Source organism: Phoenix dactylifera, unplaced genomic scaffold (genome assembly GCF_009389715.1).
Source record: "Phoenix dactylifera cultivar Barhee BC4 unplaced genomic scaffold, palm_55x_up_171113_PBpolish2nd_filt_p 001093F, whole genome shotgun sequence".
NCBI lineage: Eukaryota > Viridiplantae > Streptophyta > Magnoliopsida > Arecales > Arecaceae > Phoenix > Phoenix dactylifera.
Window position 1 is genome coordinate 51,266 of NW_024068440.1, and position 20,265 is coordinate 71,530.

The following is a 20,265-nucleotide window of genomic DNA, read 5'->3' on the forward strand; positions in this document are numbered from 1 at the left end:
AGAAAGAGAAGAAGAAGAAGAAGAAAGAGAAGAAGAAAGAGAAGAAGAAGAAGAAGGAGAGGAAGGAGAAGAATAAGGAGAAGAAATAGAAAAAAATATATAGTTGAAGAAGAAGGAGAAGGAGAAGAGAAGAAGAAGAAGAAGCAGAAGGAGAAGAAGCTGACCCAGCCTCCCGACTCGATATAGGTGTTTCACCTCTAGTTCTCTTGCGCTTAGAGCTAGAAGAACTACGCAAGCTAGACTCCACATTTATGCCTCCATAGTGGATCTCTCAGCTAAGAGGCAATACTCATTGAGTCGACATAGCAAGAAACATCAATAAAAGTCTTAATATTGTCATTGTTGGTGAGGTTTACTTGCATGTGTCCCCAATAATTAGGTAGGAAGCAAATGACAGCCTGCACTTATGGCTCATCAGTCAACTCGTGGCCTACAGCTCTCATCTCATTAATCATATTTGATAGTGTTGTAGAATGCTGCCTAATGGAGTGGTCGTAGCATTAGAGTGAACTAGTGCAACCTAGTGGTGGAGGTCCCACTTTGGTGGATTTAACAGCATCACAAACTGCCATTGTCTATCAATGTCTCTCAAAACATAGCACGATATCATTTCTCATGTTGCTTATCAATAGGATACAAGCAAAACAATCATTTCCCTTTTAAGCTTCATATGCTTCCTGGTCATGCTTATGCTGCACTGTGGTCGCAAACTTTGGTTCTTGCATTGGCCTTGTTAATGCTTCCAGCATGTCCCGCTCCTCCAGGAAAAACTGAATCTTATGATGATAGACAACATAAGCTTTTTCATTCAATTTCTTATTCTGATTGAGGTAAGCAATAATGAGACAAGAAAATAATATAAAATTGATAACTAGCATAGAAAACTAACACTACAACAAAATTGGTTTTCGCCCACGCTTTTTACAAGTATCGGCATTTTTCTTTCTAGCGCCTAAAATGGCCGACGTTTTTAAAAAGCGTCGGCAATATACGATGCTAATTAGCGTCGTTGTATTATCTAACCTAAGACGACGCGTATTCGCGTCGTCGAAAATCTAATTCTAAACAAAACCCAGTGGCCACCCCCCTTCTCCCCCATCCTCAATCGATATCAAGCCCTAGCCGACCCTCCTCCCTCCTCCGCCTCCACGCTCTCCAAAACCTAGGGTTTCTAGGGTTTTCTGAGCACCGACCCTTGTCCCCTCTTCCTCCCTCCTCTCCGGCGGTGGTGCTCCAGCATTCGGCATCCTCCGCACACTGGCTCCCCTCTCTCTCCTCCAACCGCTTTTCCCAACGAATCTCTAGCCGAAGGTATGGAAGAAAAATTTCTTATTCCATTCTAATTTTGTAGTTTTGATCTCGTGATAGCATTCTAATCTCTAAATGTTTTGACTAACTTGGTGAAATATAGTTTTGATTATCTTTTATCTCCTCCTTCCGATTTTTGTACTTCTTTAGATCTTATTAGTTGGTGGAATTTCGTGCGTGAACACTATGTTCTGTACTCATCTTCTGGTTGGAGAGGGCACATACAATTTTTTCTTAAAGGTAGCAATGTTTGCTTAAAAAGAATGTACTAAGTGGATCTAATTTAGACCAATTAGAAGATGGCTTTTGGATGCACCGAAAGCCATTTCAAGCATTTCTTAGTTTATCAGGAGGAGGTGGTGGTGGTGTATGGAATTTTGGAAGTCATAAAAGAAGAGGAATCTTTTCCTTTTGTAGCTATTGACTGACAGTTCCTGATTACTTGCTTTAGTTTGATTAATTTTCTAGTGGGATGGGATAAAAGAATGGATGCTGCCAGTTTTCTTGAGGGGCATCTCCAAGTGACATAGACATCTCACACACATTACACAACTAATCTCTAGTTACGATATCTTCTCTGGCCCATGCAACATGTAATTTGGTATAAATTGTTTGAATTTGGCCAAGGGGACTTGATTACTTAGCTCAACCCTAGGTCAAGCATTCTCGCAATGTTCAATAGAATATAATAAAAAGCTATTGAATTTAGAATTTTATTAGATAAAGTAGTCTTGAGAACAAAATGGAAACTTTGCTCTCATCTTATGAATCACATCTCAAATCCTTTCAGAAGAGCTAAGAAAAGCAAAGCTAATTGGCATGGGTTTTGCATGAATTGAGAAAACAACATTGCAAAGCCAACTTTTTTGTTCCAGAAAAGGATGAGGAATCCTATTCATCCATGCCCCACTCCACTCACCGTTCCCAAAGCGCACACAGACACACACAAGGAAAAAGTTCAGGTTTTACCCAAGAACTCTTTTTTCATGGAAGATTTCTAGGGAAAGCTGAAAGTACTGTAATTCATCACAAATTATTGGCACAGGCACATTGTTATGTCTTACTTCACAGTGACTTAATATCCGAGTATCGTAAGTCAGTATGGTTATAAGAAATCACAATTTACTGTCATATCAGATATAATATTCAAAACAAATAAATTTTACTCGTGCAGAGAAATTTTAGTGGCTCAGCGAAGCGCCAACAATAACATTCATCCTACCCCAAGGATTGAGCAAAGATGGTTGGTTGAGTTATTTTCTGAATGGTCATTAAAACAAGTTAGACGTTGAATTCTATTAGGTCTTTTATTATATTCTACGATCGAAACTTTGAAAAATTAATTATTACTTCTATAATTTTTTTTAGGTACCAACCATGATGGAGAGACATTGTTCCAATGAATTAATAGTCCTTGCTCGAAGTCTGAACAATATTGTCAACAGATATGATGGGTTCTTTATAAATGGTTTTAAATTTCATACTAAAAAATGTGAGAAATTTAGAAAAACCTAAAATAGTAGGGTTATGGTTGAGGCGGACGGAAAAATTTATTATGGTGCTCTAACAGATGTTTATGAGTTTCACACTAGTAAATTTATTATGGCGGACGGAAACTTTAAGATAGTATTATTTCGATGTAATTGGGTGGATATAAACTCATCTAGAGGTTTGAGGCAAGATATAAATGGCTTCACACTAGTAAATTTTTCAAGGTTGATACATACTGGTGTGCTATTGAAAGATGACCCATGTTTTTCATCTCAAGCTCAATAAGTGTTCTTTGTGCAAGACTCGAAAGATAAAGATTGGTTCGTTGTTATTAAGACTAAACCTAGGAACTTGTATGATATGGAAAAAGGGTTAGAAGAGGAGGATGATGAGACTTATACTCAGTGTATGCCTTTTAATGTTGTGATGAACTGAATTCTACTAGTTTGGTTAGGATGGATGTTGAATGAGAGCTAGCTAGTTTCTTAATGATAAGAAAAACATTTCTTTTATACATTAAATTATTTTGCAATTTTTAAATTATTTCTATACTTTTAATATTTAACTGTTATTGATTCTTTTTTGTGCATGCTAGATTATAACATGCCGCGAGGAAAACGTTTCAGAGATATTGAGTTTCAGCACACATCTGTGGGATCTACTTCTGATCGTTCCCAGCAGCCCGACGAGCCCTAACAGCCCGATGAGCCCCATACTTAGCCCAAGTCCCAGTTTGAGCACGCGCCACCTGCAGATTGTCCAGACACAGATGACGTGGACGTCTAGGATAATTTGATTTATAGTTTATATATTAATTTCTCTTACAAGCTAATTATTTTAAATCATTTGCCTTTAATGAACTTCTTATTTTATAGATGGATTGAGGAGAGTGAGGAGAACACGAGGGCCCACTCGAGCACAGGATGTGTGGACCCTATGCGAGGATGAGAAGATTGTCGTCCATTGCAACGAACTGGGGCAGCCCATCAAGAAGGCTGGAAGCATTTTATCCACTTTTTTAGGATCGGTTGTGTGGAAGGGACAGTTGTATCCGCTCAACTATACGAAATGGAATGAAATACTTCCTTCGTATAAGGTTGAGCTTCTTACAGTTATTGAGGTAAAGAATTGAAGTTGCTTACTATCTTCAATTATTTTTTGATTTAACATTGATATAACATTTTTGACTTTAGTGTAGAAAAAGTTTGTCCTTCCTGCAAATAGCCATGATTGGGTGCTGAAGTCCGTCAACCGCAAATGGAAAGAATATAAGATGAAGCTAAAGGAGGATTGGAAGCACGAGGGCATGACTGAAGAGGAGGTGGCCCGTGTTTGTCCTTCAGATATAATCTCTCATCAGTGGAGGGAGCTTGTCCACTACTGGTTTTCCGAAAGAGCTCAGGTTGTGTATATTTTTTCAATACCTTAAATTGTATTTACTATTATTATAGATTAGAAATTTATACGTTGTATAAATTACATTGTTTATTATTTTTTGGGGAAGATATATTCCAACATTGGTAGAGCTGCTCGAGCATTACAGACTGTTTCTCACACTTCAGGCTTCATGAGTTATGCGAGGCGTAGAGCTGAATTCGTAAGTTTTTTTGAAACTCTTTAAGTTTATCTTAAATTGTTCTATGATATAGCATGTATACTTTTGAAATATACTTTTTGTTGCAAATGGATGACAATGGGAGGGAGCCTAGTAGGGTGGAGTTTTATAAAATGACTCACACCCACCGAGATGGCAGCTTTGTTCGGAAGGAGCAAGAGATATAGTTGTATGTATTCATCTTTGACTTGTACAACAATTTTTTTTTTGTTTTATTATTGGCATACATTAATTTGACCTTTTCTTTTGAGAGATATAGGATAGGGCAACAAATCTTATTTCAGAGTACGTCAGAGAGTCATCATCATCCGACGCGACCAGTCATATTGAAGTTCATGTGCTCGCTGAATTGATGGGTCCAGAGCATTATGGTCGAGTGAGGAGTTACGGAGTTGGAGTTACCCCCACTCAGTTGTCTTCAGTGGGCATGTATACAAAAAATACCGGAAAAGGTAATAACACTGTAGAAGTTCGTCATCTTCAAGCAACTATTAAAGAGCTGAAGCAGAACCAAGAAAATTTGCAGTCTCAGCTTGCGAATATTTCATCCATGTTACAACGATTTCTCCCTTCTCAGGTAAATAACTATATATATTTGAATACTTTACATATTATCAATTATGATATATGAGTTAATGTATCACATTATTCCTAACTTCTAAGGTTTCTCTTTTTTTTTTTGTAGATTCCTGATATTTCAAACGCTCGTAGAGATGATGATGATGGAACTGAATCCCGGCCCTAATGCCTTCTAGACTATTTTTTATGAAGTTTGATATGTATATGTTTTTTATTTTTCAAAGTACATTGTAATTCTAAACTTATTATGTAAATTTAATCAGATATGACAATATTCATATTTCGAATGATCTGAATGTTTGTATCAATATAATACAAGTTCATATTGTTATAATGTGTGTTTCATAATATGAATTGGTATTTTTATTTTTTAAAAAATACAATTTCTGATGCTTTTAAGCGTAGGTAAAAAACGTTGTGGCACAACCCCGGCACACCTATGCCGATGCTTCAAACACTTACATTAGCGTCGGCAAAAACAGGATTTACTGACGCTTTGAAGCGTCGAGAATTACCGACACTTTAAAGCGTCGGAGAAAACCAGGAGGAAAACCGTGAGGAATTTATCCGTCGGGTATTTGCCGACGCTTTATAAGCTTTGGCAAATCCCTGTTTTTGCCACTCCGGTATCGCCGATTTGGCGACGCTTCGCTTTGTGTCGACGGAACTTTAGCCGACGCGTATAAGCGTCGCTAAAGATCGAAAAAAGCGCTGGGATAGGTTGGTTTTCCTATAGTGTAATAACTTAATTTTGCAACAGTTTCATGAATCAAACATAATAATCTAACAATGACTTTGAATCTTACATATTCAATCACCTCCCATAAATAATATCTAATTTTTATTGATCAATTCAATTATGCACAAAACCTAAAAATTAGGTGAGAATTCCCCAATAATTCTATCAGCCCAAATCCTCTCTCTCAATATGGCATTTCAAATCATCTTATTATGCACGCTTGTATTATAGAATTATGCATGCATTTAATCACATGATAAGCATACTAAAATATCTATTTTCATTAATTGCCTCAAACTGCATAAATTGCATGACAATCATCCCAAATAATTATTACATATATAGCACAATATTCCAGAGAGATAAGCATGTTATATATGATGAAAAGACATATTTTCCCAATTTTTAGAAATTAAATATGACAAAAAATATGCAAATATCACGTCATTCATTATAACAGATCACTATTCTCTCAGTTGCCTGATAATTTACCTGATATTAGAAAAATTAAAAAAAAAATCATCTCTATTGGAGTTAGAATGATTTCTTTAGAATTTTGTAAAGTGAAATTTATGAAAACTAGGACATGACACACCAGTTGACAAATAACTTAAGCCCTGTGGTTCATCCAGTCACAGCTTGCCACCTCTGGTTTTGTGATTTTCTTGAGTACGTTCTCAGTATCATGGATGCATTGGAATTTTCCCTTAGGACTTGGAGGGGAAAAGTCCTGCACCTTCTGCCCTATATCCATCTCTCTAGGGCTGGTTGGAACTGGAATTGAACCCTCAAACCTTGCCCAAGTGACAAAATGTGATAACGATCCAGGAAAGTACTGGATGGCCTTGGAGGTAGGAGATTGGGTCCCTTTTTTTCCCCTGTGCCGTAGGGTGATGTTATATATTGGCCCGGATTAAAAGTTATCAAACGATTTTTACCAGATAGAATTCTCCCAGCCCATTGCCTAACTTTTTCAAAGGCAAACCATTAACTGCTTTATCAGAGTATGCTTCTTTTATTCTTTTACTTTTTTTTAAAAAAATTGTCAGACCGAGTTAAGTACAGACAATCTGCGAGTACCTTACTGATATCAGACCACCTTGATTTGTCCAATCCTTAAATGTTAATCTTCACCTGCTCCATCAGATCCGAATCCAATTTTGAAGTGTTTCCAACTAGTTATGAGAGAAAAAATTGAAGGTCCTGCAGAAAAAGCATAAGTTGAAGGATGATCTTCATTTGAATATCAACAGACGGTTTAGCAGAGACGACCATCTGTGCAATTATCAGAAGTGATGTTTATTTAGCTTGACTACTAAGGACACTGCTTCAGCTTCCGTTCTCATGAAAGGACGTGGTTTGGAGTGCATCTGATTCTCATAAGTCAGGGTGTGGGATCAAGTTGGGATGATTTGATTGATTATGGAGGGTAGGCTCAGTTCTAATAGAAACACCAAGGGAACAAACGGGAAAGGTCCATTACTGTAGTCACAAAAATTTGTGACAATGACTCGCATAGTTTCCACTTAGGTTTAGTTTGTGGTCTAACTTCCAGCCGCAAAGTAGAACTCCAGTCCCGTTTTAAACATCCAAATGGAGTTGATGGTCACTGCACTATTTCTATGTGCAAAAGTGCAGCAACCATCTTTAAATTCCAACAATGATTCTCATCAGCTGCCTGTACATGACGTGCTACTCCATGCAACAGGGCACGGTGCTTTGCTAATTCCGGAAATTTCATCATAAACTCTGCTGACACATGTTAATTACCAGCAGTGCGACACCATCAAATCAATTAGATTAACTAAATTAATGCAAAATAAATTGTACTTGAACAGATAATAACATTACAAAAATCTCCAAATTTAGGCCAGCAAAGCTATTTGTTGATAATGGCCCTATCAAAGGATCATTTAGCAACTCTTCCTTCGAAACTATTGTTCAAGAACTCGTCTCAGAAAAGGAAAAGATAGAGGTCTCATATAACTCTGAAGAACCACCAATGACATTAAAATGGAAGCTTTACAAGGCAGGCCATGCCTTATATTGATCTGCTGAAAATGCTCTTCTTCAAAAGCGACATTTAAAGGTAAAAGCAACCAGGGATACAACATTAGCATCTCTTTTACTAAAAAACTGGTACATTGCCATGCGGATAGGCAACAGAACCAGGGTTATTACCAGCAACACCAGGTTGATTTGCTTCCACATAGCCTTGGGCAGTGAGATTTGAAATTATTCCAGGTGGACCTGAATAACCAGTTGGATTAGCAAAATTATAGGAGCCTCCATTGCCGAATCCAGGTGCTGTACCCGTTGGCCCATTTGGAAGAGGTCGCTTGCTACCTCGAGAGACATTATTTGGTGAACGCAATTCACCCTCTCCATGAGCAAAGTGACACCTATCACCAAACTTACAGCCCTCGGCAGTGTTGAACCTGTTGCAGAGCTTTGTTTTGTAGCCATTAACCATGACACTTGGATCTCCTACTGGACATGTTGCTTTCTTCTGCAGGGCAGAAGCCAATGCAGCAGAGAGTGAGATCACAGGGGCTAGACCCAAAGAGCTGAGGCCCCCAGGTACATAATGTAGGAAGTGGCAAGATTCACCAAAAGGGCACCCAGATGTACTGCAAAAAAGGGACACATTATGCTAAAACAAAACCGATATATTAGGATCTTAGTTTAAGAGAAATACCTGACTTACAATACATGCAATCTGTTGACAATTAAAAAGATGCGTGAACTCCAACACTCCAAGCACTTACTTTTTTCTTTATTATAACAACAAATTAATCAAATCGTGTATGTGCATGAAGAGCAATATATATATTTTTGAACAAAGTTTATGTAAGAAGTATAACTGCATAGAAATTTAGCAGATAATTTTCCAGGGTACAAAATACAGTTTTTTTTACTTTATTTCTACTCAAAGCTTTTTAATTTCTACTTGAAAGGACACTGATGATCCACAGACAGCATTTTCCATTTGAAGTAGAAGACAAAAGGCGACCTACCAGTGAAATTCCTTTCTCGGTAGCAATGCTCTACATCGGACAAATGGCTCCAAGAACATTCAAGTTGCTAGTTTTGACTCTATCAAATAACTGTTAGGTTATCTGGCATGTGCCTTCTCTATGAGAGTAAATAGTGAAAATAGGTAAGCTCACCTGAAAAATTTCATGCAAGGCTTTGGCTTCCCTGCAGAAGAGAAGGATTGCTGCCCAACATATTTGCCATCTGCCATAAAAGAACAAAATGTCAATTTACTAAAGTTACATTAAGTATAAGGTAAGGTTGCTCCATTATGATCTTGGTGTCATAGGTTCAAATCACAGACATAGCCTCTCCACACATGGGGACAATACTGCATATAGATAACCCTCTCCAAACCCCACAGTGGTGAGAGCCTCGTATGCTGGGATGCTTATTTTCTTAATAAACTTGCATCAAGTGAGCCCCGTATCGAGAGGATGCTAAATGTCACTTAATTTTAGAAGTGAGAATCATAATAGCTAATAACTAAGTAAAGAAAACTTGGGATATAGAATGATGCAATCAAATGCCTTAAAACCTCTAAGTTATACATACCTGCCAATAGAACATATATGTAACTAAAAATGCAAGCTGTATTAAGCTATCAAGCTCTCCTATCCAAAAGAATCCAAGATTTCCCTAAGTTCCATCTTACCATCAATGACAACCATCAAGATAGTATCTGATTATGATTTTGAATAAGTTGAACATTTTAATCCATATTGACACACATGAAAGGTCTAAAGAAATTTGGCCTCACACAAAGGTTCTGAGAAAAGGCTTTTCATCTCTAGAGCTTTAGGTAAGCGTAAATTCCTTTACACCTCCTGTCATTTGGGTTCTGTAATAGTTGTACCCATGAACATTTAGCTGGCTTTGTGCAGCAACCTGACACTCAACAAGTTATGCATTTTGCATAGCAAAGAGGGAACTTTTAGTTTATCCTTAATGATCTACAAAGTTATTTCTTCCAAGTACCATTCATGATCCCAATAGAACTTTACATAAGCCTCTAATATTAAATTAGTGTCAATGAGATAAAACAAAAGGGATGAAACATTGCTTCAAGATTCATGGAAGTATAAGGATCTCTGAATGTGGTGCGCGACGAGGCATTCCGAGATCAACCATATGTTATTGAAAGTATGATATACCATTCTCTCCTCGCATTGCATAAAGCCCTGATTAAGCAATCCTTTCCTTCAACTGAAAGATAACAAATATCCAGGTTTTCCAATAGATGGATTATCAATATCATTGGACGGTGACAAAAGAAATAATTTTGAGCATAAAGGCACAAAGGATACAAAGAAGATGAGAAGTTAACTGTAGACAAAACATAATAATGCTTATAATTCCTATGCCACAGCTTGTGATGCATAAAAATGTCGATAGCAAATTCAAGATGGGGACCATGCAAGCTGCAGACACTGAGAACCTCTAATTCACCCAAGAACCTCTGCCATTAACAATTGTCAGCTATCAGCCACCTAAACAATTTCATCGAGAAATTGCAAGAGCTTGGTCCTTTCGTGATTCTAAAGGGAGAGAGAGGGAAGAGCAGATGAAATAAGAATAGAGCACCAAGACCGATATTAATCCAATTTCCTCCACCTGTTAAAAGTCATTCTAGAAAGCACAAAAAAATTAAAAAGAAAACAATAGGCAAAGCATTCAATCATATTAATCAAATTCTTGCATGTTGTCTTCAAATCATAAAAAAGACAAAAGAGTTCCTGCATTTAAAAAAAAGAAAGAATGGCTAACAAAATAAATATGGCTTCATCATGCTTTTATTGAAAAATCTTCTTATAGAAAATCAAAAGCTTATCAAACTGCTGCTAGTTTCCTCTGATATTAACAATTATCCTGATCATCTGGATCCTTCAACAAGAGGTGCAAAATGATCAAATGCTAGTCAAGACATCTGCCTACCTATGATCTGACTTAATCTCATGCTGCAAAAAGTACTCAATCTCTCTTGGACCTCTTAAAAACCAACTTCACCTGCTACTCCATGACTCAGTTCAGCTGTCCTTGCATTCTTGAAGAACAGCTCATCTGTTTAAACATTAAATTATCTCATGCTGACATCGTGCTTCACCATGTTCGTTTTGTCCTACCCTTTGAGCCGTCACACATTCCAATGAAGTGTCTTCATGATGAATTTTTTCTTCCCCCACTTGCTTCCTAGTAGTTATTTTCTGAAAGTGTAGTAATTCTACCGTCATATTTTATTTCATAGCATTTAATTCTCAAAGTTCCTTAGTGCTTGTCCCTGTTTTGCCATCACATTCCCTTCCCTAATCACTATTTAATAAAGGTTCTCCATTCTTTTTACTACTTCATACATTTACAACCATTTTTTTCATGCAAAATCTTTTTCAACTCATTAAAAAATCACCATTCTTGGTGTTAGACTGCAATGAGATACCAAAGAGGAGCATGGCTAATTGATTGCCATTATCATAATGGGACAGAGGTGCCCCTCCCCATCAATCCAGCAACATGAACCATTCCTACTAAAGGAAATGACTTTTGATGACCCTAATAGTACATAATAACAGCTTGAATGCAGAATGTAGTCTTAATTATTAGAGATCCCATATTTCTCAAGACTCTGAACCATGGAATGCTGTACCGGCCCGGTCCTAGACCGATACCGGAACCATAAGAAAACCGGTATTTTCCGGTTTTCTAGCCATACTGGCCGGTACGGAGCCCGTACCGGTCGGTACCGGCCGATACCGCTTGATACCGGCCTCGTACCTAAGAACCACAACGCCTCGCGCTGTGGTTTTTGAAACCACCGCGTACTGGCCGGTATGTACCGGACCGGTACCGTACCGGTCCGGCCGGCCACCGGTACGCCGACCGGTACCGGTACGGCGGACCTTGCTCTGGACCAATGCTCAACATCCTTGCTCAACCATCCGCAAAAGTTTTATTAGACTCATACTTGTGATCATTAATTCAACTACACTTTAAAGTCTGCCGAGCCGATACCGAAATCCATATCGGTCGGCGAATGGGTTAGTACGGTACGTACTAACACACGGTACCATTGGACGTGCCAGTTCCGTACCAGCACGCCCATTGATCGCATCAAAACTTAAATAAATTGACACTAAATTTTGCTGGAGAGTAGCTTACATGCCCCTAAATACTCTTCTAATTTCATATTTTTTTAATTTTATTTTTAATATTTTTTTCTTTTTTTATTTTTGAAAATATATTTTTAATTTTTAAAAATTATATATAATCAAAAAATTAAAAATTATATCATCTTGTAGATCATCTATAGATCTACAACATATAATAAAATCAATCCTAAATCAAAAATTTAGGTATGATCTCCCATTATTTTGCAAATTTCGAGCTATTGTTTCAAGCCCCCAAAAAAACTAAGGAAATGAGATAGGGGAGAAGAAGCACACCTTATTTAGGCTTGGATCTTCCTTCAATCGTGCTGAATCGGTGTGATTTTCGCCAGGAGGAGAAGGGCAAAAGTTGGAGAGCCTTCTAAGGATGTTGGGAAGGCCTTTAATCAGCAAACAAAGAAAAGGAAAGGGGTTCGGTTCAGAACCGAACAGTTCGCACCGAGTTCGAATGTAAGTCATATATACTCAGAATTAGCATGTGCAAGATCTAAACTCTTATAATAGTAAAATGGACTGAGAGATAGGATAATTTCAAATAAAGACAAATTCAAAGGTTGGGCCCCATAAAGCAACTTGAACTAATTCGCTCTGCAAAGACTGTAGACTAATTGATAAGTTGTCACCAAGACATTTTTCATATCATTTAAAGAAAATATGAAAGTGCATCCTTTGACTTGAAGAAACCTCACTAGATTGGAGGGAGAAATGTGGCAACCTGCCATAAATTAGCATTCTTCAGAAAAGGCCTTCAGTGACTAGGTTGGCCCTATAGCTTGATTACAAACCTACATAGAAATTTATATGTCCTACTCTGCTCCTTGTCTTATATCAATATTGTCCAATTAATTTTCATAACTAAGAACTCTTAAAATGTTCTGACCATGGTCCGCCATACCGGGTCCGGTAGGCATACCAATCGCCAACTGGACCAGTACGGTTTCGGTTCGTATCGGAACCGGGCGGTACGAATCGGCCAGCTCTTCTCCGCCGGAGCTGGGGAAGAAGAGGAGAGAGAGCATGGGGAAGAGAGGAAAAGAGAAGACCTGTGGCCGCCATCAAAGAGCCGCGGAGGGGCGGCGGAGCCCAGCGGGAGGCGGAGGAACCCGCGGCTCTCCGATGGCGGCCACAGGTCTCCTCCCTCCCTCTCTTCCCCATGCTCTCTCTCCTTCTCTTCATCTCCGACACAGAACCAGCCCGTATCGGTTTCCATGGCTCCGGTGTACCGATAGCTGGCCGGACCGGTTCGTACCGGCCCGTACTGGCCATACCTTGGTTCTAACCTTATGTCCTGTCAAGTTAGAGCGGCCCTCTAAGATGTCGCATTGGTGTATTGACAACAAGAGACTTCGACTATAAAAGGTATGGCAAACCTTGTAGAAGACAATACACTAGAACATTAAAATCACCTTAAGTAACAAGATCGAGTCATCTTCCACAAGTCCAATGGCCTTAATCCCCCTATTAATACATTGACCTCCTTAAGTTACTCACCCAACAACAGTTTTCATCAACCTCACCTACTAGCCCATTAAATGGCTACGAAAGCAAAAGGATCTAACACTATGTTTATAGATCAAATTGGTCATCCTAATTTTTGTCAAAATAGCTTTAATGATGAAATTAAAAATTCTAATATGAAAAGCTTTCAAAAACCAAAGTACACCAGAGTTTGAAATTGTGTATCTCCATTTTCATTTCTTATCCTCGTCTGCACGCATCAAAGCATGTATTTTGCTCACATAAATGAAGAAATATAGCAGAGATATATATGTCACACCTTACTTTGGATGTGCACTTCCAAAAAGGCGCAAAGAACCACATGAAGTCAAATAAATTATTAATATAACCACCCTCAACCAGCACATGGTCCCTTAAATAGTTCCTCTATCCCTTAAAGGCAAAAAATATAACGCATAAAATTCCCTCGAGGAAAATAGGGACATTGCTTGAACAAAGTCTCAATCCCCCGAAACCCCAACCCCTGCCAAACTAAAAAAGAAAAGAAGCAAACTTATTTCTAAACAAAATTCAAAGGAATAGATTAGCACATGCCAACAAACAACAAAAAATGATTAGGTATTTAGGTTAGCAAAATTTACATTACTTCTAGATATTCATCCATCCCAAAACATCCCAAAATGAAGCATCCCATATTTACTTAGCTGTCATTACCCTAATGGCATGATAAGCTTTCTATTTGAGCACCATAATATAACCATAATATAATATTCTCAACATTAACAGCACAAGACTGAATTTCTAGAAATAATCTATATTCATTGAAAGTAGCAAGGCCTCCCCACCCAGCCCTACAACTCCTTTATCTCTTAATCCATAATACTAGATGGATCCATTAGTTGCATAGCTTGGTTGTATAACACCTTATTTGAAATTTTTTGAATTATGCACAAGCTACAAAGTACTACACTAGGATTCAACAACGAAAGTTTTGAGATGACTAGAGAATGATTTAGTCAAACCTAAATATCAGGACACGCATCACAACTATTTTGTTTTATTTTTATTGGGTAAAGATAATGATTGATTTTTAAAATATTTACTATAGTTCTTAGCTTGCTACTTTTTGTTTCCTTTCTGATAAGGTTTGTAATTCAATTTTCATTTATAAAAAGAAAAATCCAGAGTAAATGCCTCCAATCAAGAGCCACAGAAATGCAAGCTGAAGACCTCCCAGAAGTAGTTTCTTCCTCTTTTTCTTTTCTCTTTTTTAAAAGGGTACAACTACTGTGCAGCAAACAAAGGACTGAATACACAACTACATATCAAAGAATTGAAAGCAGGTAGAGAGTCTAAACATGCAAAGATAAATGGGTAATTAGCACAATGACCAGCTCTCACAAACATTCTTGGATTTGTTTGAGAATAAATGAGAGATTAATCTGTACTCAGTTGACAATGGAAATCATTTTTCAATAAAAATCCCTCAAATACCACAAGCAACATTTTTTGGTGGGCAGGTCTTTCAGCAACCCTAAAATTGAAAAATAGAAGGCATCTCCATGAATGAAATTGTGGTTTCGCATGATATTGGTAATCTTGTTATGAATTGAGGAGAGAACCAAAGATGACCTATACATATTGATGGGATATTGCAGAAAAGTTTTTCCATTAATTAATTGTAGGAAAGAGATTATAAGAAAATCTCTTGCATTATACAATATCAAGCCCTAAATATTCTTATGTGTCTTATCTACACATATGAGAGAGTTTTAATTTGAGAATATTCTTTCCTAGATTATATCAGTCAAATATTCTTCCAAAATTATCCTTAAAACTTTATTTTTATTTATATATTCCATATATAAATCCTCCTCGAATTTAGATGTTTGCATCGATCCTGATTTATCTCCCAATTCTTTCACACACTCAATTCTTGAGCATGTTCCCCACCTCACACGCCCTTTCACATGCCCCCCTTCTCTCTCTCTCCCCCCTCTCCCCCCGCAATTGGCCCCCTCACTCTTCCCTCCCAACCTAACCCACTCCCTCTCTCTCTCTCCCTCCTCCCTCTCTCTCATTCCACATGCCCCTCTCTCTCTCAATCCCCTTTCTTATCTCTTCTCTCCCTTAGTCCACCACCTTCCCTCTCTCTATTTTTTTTTGGTAAAAAGCGGCAATTCATATAGCTCTAACGTGAGTACATCCTGCCAAGTCAGAAGAAAGTAAAAAGTACAAAGAGGGCGGAAGCTTAACTGTGAGCATCCACAAGAACTCCCCTGAATGACGAGCAACATAGGAGGCAACCCAGTCTGCTGCCCTGTTTGCCTTCCGAAAAACATGAGCTACCTGGTGCACACCCCACTCCACTACCAGCCTCCGTGTCTCACGAATAAGTGGATGTCCATCTCCATACCTATCCGCGCCCCGAATTCACTCGATCACCATAGATGAGTCCCTCTCGATGTACACCCGCTCGTCACCGAACACCCGCCTCGCATATGATATCCCCTCCCAGGCTGCTCGAAGCTCTGCCCCAGCTACGGTAAGGCCTGGCGTGCGTCTACCCCCTGCTGCAACCAGACTGCCATGGTGGTCTCTGATCACAAATCCAACACCTCCGGACCTTCCATCTTCCGACACGCTACCATCGAAGTTCACCTTGAGAAAACTAGGAGGTGGGGGTACCCAAGAAACGAGAGCGAACCTGGGCGCTGTAACAGCGAAGCGAGTACCCCAGATGTCCCCAGCCATCCCAAGAGAATACATAGCAGCGCATGATGCCACCTCCTCGGCCTGAAGCACTGCTCTAACTGCTACCCACCTCGGAGACGCCCTTCTCCCCTCAAACACGCCTGCATTCCTGTCCAACTAAATATGGTAAGCCAGATATGCTTTAAGTACCCCTGCCTCAACAGATCTAGGGGTCCGACATGAGTCTCTCAGCAACTGCAGCAGATCCTGTACCAACACCACCGACTGGGGGAGAGGGACTGGTGACCTCCTCCATATCTTCCTGGCCCTGGAATACTGCAGAAGGGCATGCTTAATAATCTCCTCAGAGTCCGTACACACCTCACAGCGCAGAGGGATCCGCAAGCCCCGCCTAACTAGCACACTCCTAGTGGGAAGGCAACCCCAAGCCACCTTTCAGAAGAAGAGCGCCACCCGCGGATGAATCCGCATCCTTCAAATCCATCCTCCCTTAATCTGCCGCACTGGCTCCTCTCTGAACAAAAACTGTAGATCCCTCGCACGCACCTGCAATCGCCCCGTCGACGCCCACACTAACCCGTCAGGCTCCCCCTGAAAAGGCACCGGTAGAGCCAAAACCATCTCCGCTAAGTGCTTCCCAAACACCTCCCGAATCAACCCCTCCCTCCATCGACCCTCCTCTGCAACCATCAGATCACTAACCGTGTGACCCACCAGTCGACCCGAGTCCACCATGGTTAGCAGATGACTGAGCGGCTGCGCAGTCACCCAACAATCCTCCAACACATCAATGGACTGGCCATCACCGATGGCCCATCTAATCTCTGGAAGGACCACCGTAGCTCTAGCACACATCTTCCTCCACAGTGGTGAGTGGCGGCGGCCAGCCCTCGCTCCAGGCACCAACACCCCATACTTCGCCCTCATCAACGAGGACCACAAACAGTCGGGCTCCAGTAGAAATCTCGCGACGTGCCGGGCTGCTAACACCTCCCTCCTCTCCAACAAAGACTGCACCCCCAAACCCCTAGCCTGGTAGGCTGGCACACCACCGCCCAAGCTAACATATGAATACCTCCCCTGCCTCCATGCCTTCCCCAGATGAAGTTTCTGAATAGCTGCTCAAGAAACCTCAAAACCGACACCGGGATGAAGGAATTGGAGAGTAAGTAAATAGGAATCGAAGAGAGAACTGACCGAACCATGGTGATCCTGCCCATCATAGACAGTGAATGCATCTGCCAGCCCTCCAACATCCACCTGATGCTGAGCTCAAGAGGAGAGCAGTCCCTGCCACGCAACCGCCGACCTGAGATCGGGACTTCCAGGTATCTCATAGTGCCCTCCTGCTCGCCCACCCCCAAAATCTCCAGTATAGAATGCCTCACCTCCTGTCTGGTCTTCGGACTAAAACAAATAGCTGACTTCGAAAAGTTGACCCGCTGCCCTGATGCTACACTATAGTCCCGAAGAATCCTGCAAATAACTTGGGCATCCTGCCGTGACGACCGAGCTAACAACAAGCAATCATCAGCAAAAAGTAGATGGGATATCAGGTTAGCTCCCACTGCCGGCCTGTAAGCCTCCAACTCTATGCTATCGTACATGTGCAAAGAAAACACTTTCTTACCTTTTACATTCATTTATCTTTTGAATTTCCTTTTATTATCTTTAATTAGTTTATTAACTTTTAGATATGATTTTATTTTTATTTTCTAACTATTTATGTTTGATATAATTCAACAATTCATAGTCATATTTTTACATTTTAGTTCTTTTCGAACTTGCATTGCATGTGCCTGAATTGCTAGTAGAGATAAAATGTGTAGAATACATATCATATATATGTTAAAGTGGGGTTATCTGAATATCAATGTCATCAAGGTGCTCTTCTTGCATGAATATGTTGTACAACACACATTTTGTTTGGTAACAAAGAGAATGCATCAGTTTGTTGCCACCTCATATTAAATGATACAGTTGATGAAAGTTGAGTAAAACCTACCTGAACCTGCCTAGAAAGAACCAACTGGTGGTATATCTGGTCTTGTTTCAATTGTCAATGAGGGCAAGGATTTTTAGTACTAGATGCATGCTAGTCTATACAGGTCGTATTGAGTTGTATAAAAGGTGCTAACATGCCCCACAAGATCTGCACCTCTATCTTGCTGTCCTAACATCAAAAGCAGGTATTTTGTGTGGATATAGTATCATAACCTACCAGTTCATACTAGTCACAATGTAATAACACGGGTAGAGGTACTGATACTTTACACCTTTAAGAGAATATATTTGGACCTCTAGCTAAATGGTAATGTGGCCTTGTTCACATTATTAATGAAAATATATATGGATCCTTGGCCAAGTGGTATATGTGACTCAGGGATATCATTGGCCTCATTAAGTTGACCAGAAGCATGTACGCAGCATCATGTGCATTAGCACTGGAGATTTATGTGACCTTGAGGGTATAACTGAACCTTTGGAAGACAATGTGAAGCTATATGATTAGAGTTCTGAAATTCAAAATGTTTTTGGTCATTTCATAATATCTCACTCCTTATTAAAGAAATTTTTTTTTGGTAATATCACAAACCATAACCAGATAGTTCCATTGAACTCTTCTTCAACTTTTGAATAGGTATTAGATTTATCATTTGAATATCTTATGTGAATTATCTGAGCTTTCTTCTAGATTAACGTTTTCTAAACATTTCATGACATCTGATGTTCTGAAAATCAGAATATGAGGCTGTATATGCAAAGGCAGTCCATAGAATATACTGCATATTGGTTATATAGTAACCATATGTGCTAAGCAACATGTTGGGCAATGTGGGCAATCTGTGGCCTTGGCATGCAAGCCATGTGATATAGGGCAAGTTTAAACAGGTCATGGTGGGTTTAAGCAAGTCAGAGTGGGTCACATGCAAGTTCAAGCAGAAGTATAGAGATAGAAGTATTAAGTGAGGTTGTGTATATTAAATTTTATTATCTAAATTTTACTAATTCTACTTTTTGAAAAAAATCTATGCTTATATATTTTATTTATTTAAATTTTATTAATATTTGAAAATGTGACCTGTATATGCTCCCACAAATTCGCCCTGCATATCTTATAGGCGGTGACCTAATATGTGCATACCCCAGCCTTATTTAAATTTTAATTTCGATATTTCACTATAAAATGGATTAGATGACTTTCATTTGAATAATTAAAAGATAATTTGATTTTCCTTACGTTTTAAAGGTTCTCTGATTTCAAGAAAAATTCATTAAACATAGTTGAAGTTTACTTGCTGAGATGCATAGTTCACTTCATCTATTATACAATCTTTTCGGCTTGATAAACAATGGTTCTAGGGGACCCTTCAAAGTATAAAGACTCTATGTTCTAAAGTTGTTTTCAGTTCTGGTGATTGTTGAAGTCAAATAGGCATTATAGTAATTTGTATGTTTGAAGATAATGTTTATGTGAAATACCAAATATATTAAGGAAGAGCTTAGTGAAGGAAATAACAATAAAGCTTGAATATCAGAGATTTTGCCACGATGTCAGAAGAAAAAGAGGTGACATATAGTGCCAATTCATCAAAAGAAGGCCCTTTGGATGCTGAATTTCCTCAAGGAAAAGTCAAATATAGTAAACTTCGACGACAGTAGATCAGTGGATGGTGTGACTGGAAGGGTTGGATTTGTGATTAGGGACCACCTTGGTAGGATGATAGCAACAGGAGGGCAGCGCACGCCAAGGTTTACAATAGTCGGGGCAGAGCTGCGGGCAGCCTGGAAGGGTATATCCTATGCAAGGCAGGTACTTGGTGTTGAGCGGGTGTACCTCGAGGGAGACTCGTCTATGGTGATCGATTGGATCCGGAGGGCGGATAGGTATGATGATGGTCATCCCCTTATTCGGGAGAATCGCAGGATGGCTCAGATGATGGGCGAATTTCAGGTAGCACACGTGTTTAGGGAGGCAAACAGGGCAGTAGACTGGATCGCCTCCTTTATCGCTCGGCATTCCAGAGATTTTCTTTGGACGTCTGCATCAGACGTTCCTCCTTTGTATTTTTAACTTTCTCGTGATTTGGCAGGATATACTCACGCTAGAGTTATATGAAATGAGTAGCCGCTTTTACCAAAATTAAAAAAAAAAGAAGTCA

The 20,265-nt window shown here is 39.4% G+C and overlaps 1 protein-coding gene across 2 annotated transcripts in view; it reads right to left on the bottom strand.

The window, feature by feature from the left end:
• Positions 1 to 7,523: 7,523 nt before the first annotated feature.
• LOC120107961 (zinc finger CCCH domain-containing protein 14-like) overlaps positions 7,524 to 20,265 on the bottom strand; it is a 46,520-nt gene continuing 33,778 nt past the window's right edge. Inside the window, exons 2-4 of one of the 2 annotated variants that reach the window (XM_039121488.1) lie at positions 8,903 to 8,972; positions 8,750 to 8,828; positions 7,524 to 8,362 (exon numbers count right to left, since the gene is read on the bottom strand). In XM_039121488.1, the coding sequence (XP_038977416.1) occupies positions 7,861 to 8,362; positions 8,750 to 8,808 (561 nt within the window). In that variant the 5' untranslated portion in view covers positions 8,809 to 8,828; positions 8,903 to 8,972 and the 3' untranslated portion in view covers positions 7,524 to 7,860. The remainder of the gene's footprint in view (positions 8,363 to 8,749; positions 8,829 to 8,902; positions 8,973 to 20,265) is intronic. The other variant, XM_039121487.1, reaches the window with a different exon arrangement.